Source organism: Heterocephalus glaber, unplaced genomic scaffold (assembly GCF_053883595.1).
Source record: "Heterocephalus glaber isolate CG9 unplaced genomic scaffold, H.glaber_assembly_v1.0 deba00001577, whole genome shotgun sequence".
Taxonomy (NCBI): domain Eukaryota; kingdom Metazoa; phylum Chordata; class Mammalia; order Rodentia; family Bathyergidae; genus Heterocephalus; species Heterocephalus glaber.
Genome location: NW_028258358.1, coordinates 8,549,753 through 8,561,796, shown reverse-complemented (window position 1 = coordinate 8,561,796; position 12,044 = coordinate 8,549,753). Strand labels below are relative to the sequence as shown.

At 37.1% G+C, this 12,044-nt stretch overlaps 1 protein-coding gene across 6 annotated transcripts in view; it reads right to left on the bottom strand.

The window, feature by feature from the left end:
- Positions 1-12,044, bottom strand: part of Pibf1 (progesterone immunomodulatory binding factor 1) — a 220,034-nt gene that overhangs the window by 101,312 nt on the left and 106,678 nt on the right. For all 6 annotated transcript variants that reach the window (XR_015443697.1, XM_087192882.1, XM_021258673.2 and 3 more), the window contains exon 11: positions 11,174-11,339. Coding sequence is in view for 5 of the 6 variants with exons in the window: in XM_087192882.1 (XP_087049008.1) it covers positions 11,174-11,339 (166 nt within the window). In the remaining variant the exon portion in view is untranslated. The remainder of the gene's footprint in view (positions 1-11,173; positions 11,340-12,044) is intronic.

Here is a 12,044-nt window from a genome sequence, read left to right as displayed (position 1 = left end):
GAAGAAGAAAAATATAAAGAAAATTTCCTTGAAGTTTTGGTTTTATCATCCAGAGATTTTAGGTCAGAGCATTTCTACAAAAGCGTTTGTCCACATAAGACCTTTAAGCAAATGAATATAATAATTACTAGTCACTGCATCCACAGACTTAAGTGGACAGACCTGTGAGACAGTGGTTTTCAAACTGCAAGTTGAGACCTTTAGGAGGTTTGGTTAGCAACCAATAAAAAAGAGGTTTGGAAAACACCAACACCCACAAGTATTGTTTGTGTTATAAAGTATTATTTTGTACAGTGTTTTCAGAAGTACTGCAAGAGAAGTGCTTCTCTGACTTTTGATATAGATAGCTTATCCCACCCATCCCTCGTGTCCCAAGCCTAAGACACATTCTTAAGCACAGTGATTCAATATGAAAAAGAAAAGGCATTTTGCTAGGAATTATGGAAGTTAAGCCACAACTTGCAAGAGACAAACTCCAAATCAGAGCTAAACTGAAAAAGTCTAACTGAAAATGTGTAGGTGAATCAGCTACAAGATTGTCACTATGCAGTGTATTCCGGAAGGTGTAGGAAAAAGTTTTAACTGTTCAACACTGATTTGCTTTAGAAGTAGTCAGCATCGACAACTTTTGCTCCTGTGGCTTTAAGTACACACATATACCTCATACCATTTTAACGTTTTTTGTCAAGGTTTATTTTCTGAGGCCGTTTATCTTAGTAATTTTACTTAGTGTACTAGTCAGAGTATTTTTCAGAAGTGTAATGTTTCAAGGATTTTCTAATAAATACTTTTTTATTACTTGAATACAATGGTGGTTAAAAACTATGTGAATTCAAGTCAGGTTGGTCAGATGTGAGTTCTAATTACAGTAGTTCAGGTACTAGTTGTGTGACTTTAAGTAATTTAACTTCTCTAAGGAAAAACAGTCGAAAATACAAAGCTCACCCATAGCCTATTTGGTACCAGGGATCGAACTCGGTACCTTGTGCTTTCGAGACAGGCGCCAGAACCACTGAGCTAAATCCCTGGCTTTTTTTTTTTTTTGGTACCGGGGATCAAACTCGGGTCCTTGTGCTTGCAAAGCAGGCGGCAGAACCACTGAGCTAAATCCCTAAATCCCCGGCCCACCCATAGCCTATTTGTTAATCAATTACAACTACTATTAACTTTATGGTAGTTCTTCAAAATCTGTCTCCATATATTGTTTTAAAATCTAGTGTAGGGCCTAGGATTTAGCTCAGTGCCTTGCAAGCGCAAGGTCCTGAGTTCGATCCCTGGTACCAAAAAACCCCCAAAAAACAAACTACTGTATACGGTTGTGTAAAGGGCTGCTTCCACCTAATACTATAATAGTTTATTTTATGTGTCATGTTACTATGTGATCATTATCAACTGGATACCCCCCCAAACACACACATAACTTTTCCTTTTCATGAGATTTTACCATTGTGAGTTCTTTGGTCTAATACTGCAGTGAATATCTGTGCATGAAGCTTTTACATATTTAAGACATATCCTTACAAATACACTTTGCCAAACTGTTTTTCAAAACCAATAAACTCATTTAGAATGTACAAATCAAAGTAGTTTTGAGAAGAGAGTAGAATGAAAATGGTTAAAAAATATTTTGATATTTGACTATATATGCAGCACATGAATTTCCAGATTATACAAATAGCTGTGTTGTATATTTATTCATAATAATTGCTTTACATTATAATTTGGAGAAAATGCTTTAATACTTGATAAATTTTAAGTTGGAAAAGGCTTTTAATTGGCTTGTTCAGTTTGTCTTTTAGCTTCTGTTTAATGACAGTTACGTATTTTCAGAACTATAGCAAACTTTCATATACAGAAAGGAAAACTAGAAGTGTAAAACGGGTTTAACTGACACATGATTATGAGATTTGAAAAGCAGAAAAAAAATTTATCTTTTTATCTAAACAATACTTTTGGACTTCATAGTGAGACCTTTTGGGAAGGAATACTTTCATTTTCCTTGGATTTCTTAACTGTACCAAAACAAAAATTCTACAGCATCAAAAGAGAATTTTTTGAGAATTTTTAATGGTGCTAAGAATAAATGGTGCTTCATCTGTGCCAAACAGGCTGTCTATAACAAGGTACGAGGCAGCTGTCATTATTATTTCTCCTTGGCAAAATGAGTAATTTCACCAGAAAGCAGTGAGCAACTGGGACTCAGATCTCAGTTCAGATCTAATCTGAACACTCACAGGTTTAATCACTATCCAATAATACTACAAGAAATACTACCAGACAGAAAAGGATGTCTATTTGCTTTAATGATAAAACCAAAGAGAAAACTATTTTTAAAAACTCACTGCTGCCCATATATGATCTGGTCAACTGTCTGGCATGCACCCTAATATACCATAATAATCACCTGCCATGTGGGGCTAATTAAGTTTACATTTAGTTTAATTAAGATTAACTAAAATAAGAAATTTAGTTCATCAGTTGCACTAGTCACATTTTCAGTGCTAAATGATCACATATGGCCAGTGGTAATTGACTGGATAGTGCAGACATAGAATGTTTCCATCATTACAGAAAGGTCTATTCAAAGCCCTGCTCAAACTGTTAAGTTTCTTGCAGATAGAATTCATCTCTTGCTAAAGTTGTGTGAGTAATAAGATGTAGTACAGTGCCCATCACCAAATAGGTGACCAGATAGAAACCAATGGATGCCTTCAACTCAACAGATAGCGTGTCAGACACTGCCAAGGGCCTGGAAATACACCGTCACTCAAGAAGCCCAGGTCTTGTCACCACAAAATTTACAGGCTAGTGGGAGAATGATGAAACTATAAAAGACTCATAATTATACCATGGATGTAAGAACATTATAATAGTTTGATAGATTCCTTTCAAATCTTTTTTTGACATACATCGAGGATTTTACTGAATGTGTAACCCATAGTCAAGACTGCTGATGACTCAACTGCATCCTTCATTCAATGTTTCTTCTTTTTAGGTTTTAGTTTTTTTGAGACAGGTCTCACAATGAAGCTCAGGCTGGTTCTTTCTTTTTTTTTTTTTGGTACCAGGGAACGAGCTGAGCACCTTGTGCTCGTGCGGCAAGCGCCAGAACCACTGAGCTAAATCCCTGGCCCAAGTCCAGGCTGGTTCTGAGATCACTATGTAGTCCAGGCTGGCCTTGAACTCCCAGCAATCCTCCTGCCTCAGCCTCCTGAGTGCTGGGATTACAGGAATGCGCCACTATGGCTGGCTTCATTCAATGTTTCTATTTTTTTTTAAATTCTTTTATTGCTACATTTTAGGTATACAACACAATTACATTTTTCATTGAGAACTTGTACCTTTACATGATGCATCTTGGTTCTTATTTTTTCCCCATTCCTAGCCCTCACTTCACCCCCTCCATTCTTCCCTATTTACAAAGACTTTATTTCCATTTTAACATTTCTCATCATTTTTCCTTTCCCCTGCCCCTCCCACTAACCCTACCCCTTTGGACCTTTTCTTCCTATTTAACATTATCGATTTTTCATTCTAATAATTTGTATATTTTAGGTATACAATATAATGACATTCATCATTGGGAATTTGCACCTTTACATAATCACTTGGTTCTTATTTTTCACCCTTGCCCAGCCCTCCCTTCAACCCCTCCAGTCCTCCCTACTTACAAAGATTTTGTTCCTATTTTTCCATTTTCCCTTATTAATTCCATTCCCTTGTTTCCTTTCCCCTACCCCTCCCACTTCCTTCCCCTTTGCCCCTTTTCTTCCTATTTCACATTACTTATTATACCTTTTAGTCCTTATTTACACTTTCAGTTTCTCACACCAGAGAAACTATTTGGTATTTATACATGTGTGTTCTATTTATTTCACTTAAGAGTATCGCCTCAATGTGCTTCCACTCAGCTATAAATGTCTCTAATTTCTCATTTTTTATGGCTGAGTAGAACTCCATTTTATAAAAAAACCACATTTTCTTTATCCAGTCTCCAGTTGATGGGCATTTGGGCTGTTTCCAAGTTGTAGCTATCACGAACTGTGCTGCTATTAACATGGGTGCACATATATCACTATGGTATGTTTCTTTTAATTCTTTGGGAAAGATCCCCAGCAATGGAATAGCGGGGTCAAATGGGACTTCCAGTCCTAGTTCTTTGCGGTATCTCCATACTGATTTCCACAGTGGCTGTACCAGTCTACACTCCCACCAGCAGTGGAGCAGGGTTCCTCTTTCCCCACAGCCCCACCAGCATTTGTTATTGGTTGATTTCATGATAGCAGCCACTCTTTCTGGAGTGAGGTGGAATCTCAGCGTTGTTTGCATTTGCATCTCTCAAATGACCAGTGATGTTGAACATTTTTTCATGTATTTATTTGCTAGTTCTACTTCTTTGTCTGAGAAATGTCTGTTCATTTCAGATGCCCATTTTTGGATTGGGTCTTTAAATTTGGGAGGTCTGATCTTTTTAAGTTCGTTATAGATTTGAGATAGTAGGCTTTTGTCTGAGGAAGAGCAGATGAAGATTTTTTCCCACATTGTGGGTTGTCTCTTCACACTGCTGGTGGTTTCTCTTGCTGTGCAGAAGCTTTTCAATAAGAAGAGATCCCACTTGTTGATTGTTTGTGCTAGTTCACAGGCAATGGAGGTTTTGTTCATAAAATCTTTTCCTACACCGATGTCTTCAAGAGTTCTACTTAACCTCTGTTCCAACTGGTTCAGAGTTTCTATTTTAATATTTAGATCTTTAATCCATTTTGATTTTAGTTTAGTGCATGGTAAGAGATATAGGTCTAGTTTTAATCTTTGGCAAGTTGAAGCCCAATTTTTCTAGCACCATTTATTAAAGAGGCTATCTTTCCTCCAGTGAGGGTGTTTGGCTCCTTTTTTGAAGATAAGATGGCTGAGTGTGTCTGGCATTGTTTCTGCATCTTCTAATCTGTTCCACTGGTCCTCAGGTCTGTTTCTTTGCCAGTACCATGCTTTTTTTTTTAATCACAGTAGCTTTGTAGTAGAGTTGCAGGTTGGAGATTGTGATACCCCCTGCCATGTCTCTGTTACCTAGAATTGCTTTTGTTATTCTGGGTCTCTTCTTCTTCCAAATGAATTTTTGGATTGTTTTCTCAAGGTCCGTAAAGTATGCTGCTGGGATCTCAATTGGAATTGCATTGAATCTATATAGCAGTTTTGGAAGTATGGCTATTTTCACTATATTAATCCTTCCTACCCAGGAGCAGGGGATGTCTGTCCTTTTTCTGATATCATCCTCAATCTCTCTTTTCAGAGTGCTGTAGTTTTCAGAGAAGAGGTCTTTGATTTCTTTCGTTAGGTTGATTCCTAGGCAGTTCAGTTTTTTGGAAGCTATTGTGAAAGGAATTATTTGCCCTGTTTCTCTCTCAGTGAGTCTGTCATTCGTGTAGAGGAAAGCTATTGATTTACTGGATTCAATTTGGTTATTAAGTCTAGAAGACTTTTGGTGGAGTTCTTGGGGTCTTCTATATAGAGTATCATGTCATCTGCAAATAATGACAATCTGACTTCTTCATTTCCTATCTTTATTCTTTTTATTTTTTTTCTCTTGTCTAATTGCCGTGGCTAATGTTTCCAGAACTACATTGAACAAGAGTGGTGATAGTGGGCATCCTTGTCTTGTTCCTGATTTTATTGTGAAGGATTTCAGTTTTTGACCATTTAGTATGATATTGGCAGTTGGTTTTTCATAGATGGCTTTTATCAGTTTGAGGTAGAGACCATCTATTCCAATTTTTGGTAGAGTCTTTATCATAAATGCATGCTGGATTATGTCAATGCTTTTTCTGCGTCTATGGAGATAATCATGTGGTTTTTGTCCTTGGCTCCATTGATATACTATATTACATTGATTGATTTGCGTATGTTGAACCATCCTTGCATCCCTGGGATGAATCCCACTTGATCAGGGTGTATGATCTTCTTGATGATCTTCTGCATTCTATTTGCCAGTACCTTATGAAGGATTTTTGCATCTATGTTCATTAGTGAGATTGGCCTATAGTTCTCTTTTTCACTTGGGTCTTTCTCTGCTTTGGGGATCAAGGTGATGCTTGCTTCCAGGAATGAATTTGGGAGTATTGCTTCCCTTTCAATTTCATTGAAGAGTTTAAACAGTAGTGGCAGTAGTTCCTCTCTAAATGTCTTGTAGAATTCAGCAGTGAAGCCATCAGGGCCTGGGCTTTTCTTAGTTGACAAGTTTTTAATTACATTTTCAATTTCATTGGTTGATATTGGGTTGTTTAGAAGTTTTAGGTCTTCTTCATTCAACTTTGGTAATTCATATATATCTAGGAATGTGTCCATTTCTTCTGTGTTTTCCATCTTATTGGTGTATAGGTTCTGGAAGTAGGTATTGATGATCCTCTGGATTTCTGCTGGGTCTGTTGTAGTTTCACTCTTTTCATTCCTAATTGCACGGATTTGGGTCTTTCTTTCCTTTTTCTGATAAGGCTGGCTAAGGGTTTGTCTATTTTGTTGATTCTTTTGAAGAACCAACTCTTGGCTTCATTGATTTTTTTGTATCATTCTCTTAGTCTCCATTGCATTGATTTCTCCTCTGATCTTTATAATTTCCTCCCTTGTATGAGCTTTGGGGTTGTCCTGCTCTTTTTTTTCTAGAAGCTTGAGGTTCAGCATCAGGTTGTTTCATTGGGCTTGTTCTGTTTTCCTAATATGCGTATTCACTGCTATAAATTTCCCTCCTAAGACTGCTTTCATTGTGTCCCATAGATTCCGATATATTTTATTGTCATTGTCATTTAATTGAAGGAACTCTCTGATTTCTTCTTTAATTTCCTCTGTGATTCATTGGTTATTCAGAAGTGTGTTGTTCAATTTCCACGTGTTCATGAAATTTTTTGAGTTTCTTTTGATATGGATCTCCAATTTCATCGCACTATGGTCTGATAATATACAGGGGATAACTTCAATTCCTTTGCACTTACTTAAACATGTTCTCTGTGTGAGTATGTGGTCTATTTTGGAGAATGACCCCTGTGCAGCTGAGAAGAATGTGTATTCTGATTGTGTGGGGTGGAAGACTCTGTAAACATCTGGTAAGTTCATTTGTTCAAGAGTTCGATTGAGTTCTAGTATTTCATTACTTATTTTTAGTCTAGTTGATCTATCTATTTGTGACAGTGGGGTGTTGAGGTCCCCCACTACAGTTGTATTAGTGCATGTATGACTTTTCATGTCCATTAGTATTTGTTTTATATAGTTGGGTGTACTAGTGTTTGGTGCATAGATATTTATGATTGTCATCTCTTCCTCTTGGATTCTTCCCTTTACAAGGATGTAGTGTCCTTCTTTGACTCTCTTAATCAGTGTTGGTTTGAAATCTACTTGATCTGCCAAGAGGATAGCTACTCCTGCTTTATTTCAGGTTCCTGTCGCATGCAGTATTGTTTTCCACCCTTGAACTTTCAGTCTATGAGTTTCCTTTTGAATTAAGTGTGTTTCTTGTATGCAGCATATTGTTGGATTTTGCTTCTTGACCCATTCTGCCAGTCTATTTCTTTTGATTGGTGAATTGAGACCATTAACATTGATGGTTATAACTGAAACGTATTGACTTGTCATTGCCATGACTTTGTCTTTTTGTTGGGTTCTCCCCCTTTACATTTACATTTAATTTCTTGTCATGCCAGTTGGGTTCATTCTGCTTTGCTTCCTGGGGTTGTGATCCTCAATGTCTGTTCCTAGGATATTGTGTAAAATTCTTTGGAGTGCTGGTTTGGTATTCACGAAGTTCCTAAGGTGCTCTTTGTCATGAAAGTATCTTATTTCTCCATCCATTTTGAAAGCTGGTTTTGCAGGGTACATCAGTCTGGGTTGGAGGCTGTTTTCTTTTAGGGCTTGGACTATGTCACTCCAAGCTCTTCTTGCCTTGATGGTTTGTGTTGGGAAGTCTGCTGTGATTCTGATGGGCTTTCCTTTGTATGTGATTTGTTTCTTTTCTCTGACTGCTTGGAGAACTTTGTTCTTCTGTTGTGTTTCTGGAATCTTAACAATTATATGCCTATGTGTAGATTGTTTTTGATCAAGGCTATTTGGAGATCTATATGCCTCGCTTATCTGTATGTCAAGCTCTTTTCCCCTGCTTGGGAAGTTTTCTGCCATTAGTTCTGTGAAGAGAATTTTTATGTCATCTGCACGCTCTCCTGTTTCTTCATTGAGCCCAATCAGTCTTATGTTATTCTTCTTTGCATCATCTAGCAGCTGCTGGATTGATTTCTCATGTTCCCTTATAATTTTGAAGCAATTTTTCTTTCCCTGGTCACTAATTGCAATCTTATCTTCTATATCTGAAATTCTGTCCTCACATTGGCTCATTCCGCTGTGTAGACTTTCAGTGGAATTTTTCATCTCCTGGAAATCTATTTGCATCTGCTTTATGGATTCCATTTGTTTCCTGTGTTGGGATTCCATCATGTTCCTCAGCTCTTCTCTAGATTTATTAATCATGTCTTGCAGTAGGAGCACAATTTCTCCTGTTATCTGAGAAATTATTTCTGATTTCATTTTTTCCAGATCCCCTTTTGTTGCCAGTTCAGTGGGTCCAGGTGGTTGAGTATCAGAGTGTTCCATCTCATTTCCCTTTGGGGTTGCTGTAGGTGATCTGGAAGTCTGGTTTTGAGACTTATTTACATGTTTTCTCATTTCGACTGGAGGGGCAGGGGGAGTGCTGTTGACGTCCACGTGGCTCACCTCCACTGAGCTGGGAGAGGTGGGCCAAGGCCCGGGAGCGGCAGTAGGGATGGTGGCCCGAAAGTCCCTTCCTCTGGGCCAGGAGCGATGGGACATTTGCCAGCCCAGATGGCAGCCCAAAAGCCCTTTCCTCTGGGCTAGAAGCAGCAGGAGGGATGGTGGCCGGGCAGCCCCTTCCTCTGGACCAAGAGCAGTGGGACGGTGGCTCAGAAGCCCCTACCTCTGGGCAGGAATTCTTTAAATGCTGAGAACTTGATGAGCTCCAGTACAGTGGTCTGGTGGTCCGGTGTCCTCTGCGTCTTTATAGTGTGGAACCAGGTAGCTGTACAGAGAAGAGGCCAAAGGAGCAGGGAGTGGGGGGCAGTGGATTGCTGCCGGGGCGTGGGCTGATTCGGTGTTTTCAGCGCGAGTGGCAACCTCGGGACTGTGTCCACAGACCTGCCTGTCTGCAGCAGGCTGGTTAGGTGTTTTCAGCGTGACTCTCATTCAATGTTTCTAATAAGCATGTGTCAAATCAAAAATAGTCAAGAACAGGACTATACTCCACCATATAATGAATAGGCACCACAAAACATATATTTTAAGTTACTTTCAATTTTTACTACAATAATAATGTTGTGATGTACACCATTAATAGAAACCTTTATAAGCATGTCTTATTATAACCTCAGGTAAAATTCCCTTAACTAAAATTATCAGAGTAATTTTTAGGGCCTTTAACACAGACTACCATGTTGTCCTCTAGAAGGGCTGTCCCACTTCCTCCCTCCCTCTCTTTGGTAATATAGATTGAACCCAATGTAGATTAAACTACATTCTCAGCCCTTTTTATTTTTTATTTTAAGATAGGTCTCACTAAGTTACTCATGCGGGGTTTGAACTTACAATCCTTTTGCCTAAGCCTCCTGAGTAGCAGGGATTACAGGTATGTGTCACTAAGCTTGGTGGAGCTGTTTCATTTTCTGTTTTTCTCTTTCTTTCTTTTTTGTTTTTTGAGACATGGCCTCACTGTGTATTCCACGCTGGCCTTGAATTCACTTTGTAGCTGTGGATGGCCTCAAACTGAGGCAATTCTCCTGCCTCCCAAGAGCTGGGATTACAGGTGTGTGCCAGCATGCCTGGCTTTCATTTTCTGACTATGTCAGATTTCCTATTTGAGGTACTCTTGCTAGTATGTTAAAAACAACACACAGACCTATATGAAAGTAAAAAAACTGAAGTTTTTTTACCTATTTATCTAGAAGAGGAAGACATGTCCTCTTGGTAAGAGATTTGTATATATGTGTGTGGCGTGTATGTGTGTATGTGGGTGTTGTGGTACTTGGGAGAACTGGGATACATCTCTAGCTTTTCTATTTTGAGACATGGTCTAAGTTGCCCAGGTTGGCTTTGAAGCTGCCATCCTCCTATCTGAGCCTCCCCATTAGCTGGGGTTATAGGTCTGTGGCACCATGAAAAGCAAGAAAGCTTTTAAAATTAAAGACTCAGGCCCTTTGTCACATATAACATAAATATTATTTTTCATTTTCAATTTCTTTACATTATTCAGACTTTTTAAACATAGTTTTTATTTTTCCTGTATTTCTGTGCTTTAATCAATAGATTAATAATTTCAAAACTGATATTAACTTTATCTGTATTTATTTCTAATAGTTTTATAATTTCATATATACTATTCAGTTTAGTAACTTATATAACTCATTTTGTCATATGTCATGAAGTATGGATTCAACTATATTTTCTAAATACTCAAAACAATTATCAGAGCACCATTTATTCTTCAATCCAGATTTTCCTCACTGATTTGATCTTTAAATCAAGATCAATAAATAACTTTGATCTATAAATATGTTAATATTAACATGTTTTAGAGGTTTTAAATCTTATACCATTTATGGACTCTTTTGTGTTTTAATTATTCTTGCATCAGAATCCATTTTGAAATGTGATATATATTTCCTTTATTTCTTTTGAAAAATCTTCAAAAAAAATTGGCTACTCTCTATTTTCCCTTCCAGTTGTACCAGAGAATTAAAAAATAGCAAGATGTTAGCATCTGATTACAAAGGAACATATGTTACTTGATAAAAACTGGAAAACACTTAATACTGAGGATTCCCTCCCTCAGAAAGACTTACATATGTCAGTAAAGTTCTATAGGTTTACAAAGTATAGATTACACTGTTTTTTTTAAAAGCACTCAAAGTAATTGTATGATTTTAGTGGCTGTTGTGAATGAAATCTTTATCCAATTTTTATTTTCTAACAACTCCATTCCTTTATGGCATGCATTTTTCTGAAATCCATACATTTCCTTGTATTTTTTGTGAGGACCATGTGAGGTGCTCCAGAAGTAAAGCTCTACATAAACTGTGCAATTAGGCAGTTTATATGTGATGCTAACATTGAAAGAAAACTGTATCAGTACCTCTAATTTCTTCTGATATTTTTCACATTCCAACTGACACTGCGTGAGATTCCTTGCAGTTTCTTCCTGTAGAAGTTGAACACGTTCACTTTCAAAAGACTTTAATTTACTTTGATGAAGAAATTCTGCTACCTTGCTTTCTGTACTAAGTTGTAGTTCTCTGTACCTGAAAGAAATAGAATGATTATGAGCTTTTAAAGTAAGCAATCTTGATGATTTATATAAACATAAAGCTAACTTCTTCTTCCATAACCTCATATCATGTAGTTAATAACTGGTATTTATTCAGCAAAATTTCCATAAATAATTTAGATAGACATGTATGTGAAAATATGTAAGTTCAGAGAACATATCAATTAACTTCCTCATTTCCACTATTTTTATCCAAATATAATTATTGCTTACTATTATAAGACATTTAAGACAAAAGTAGAGCAAGTTTCAGTTCCATTGCTGAAGTGATCTAATTTATACATTTTTCAGAGGCCTTCTAAATCTACGGGGTTCTCTTAAGCTTTCTACTTCATTCTAAGTCTAAATAAAATTAGATGGAGAAAAAGGGCACAACATATGCACATTAAAGTGCAAATTCTTGAGACATTTGTAAAATAAAGTTTTAAATTAGCAAATATATCAATTTGGATATTTCAGTGAAACAATGTACAAAATTGTGAAGATAAATATGGAACTGAAAATAGCATATTATAACACAGATAAAGAACATTCTGTTCATTCCATAGGTATAACTAGTAATAAAAACATTTCCACTCAACATCTAAATCATCACATATGAATGTGAAAATATTTCAGTTGACTGTGTTTTAACAGAAAGCAAAACAAAAATGCATTGTATCTTTTCAGGGAGGTATTA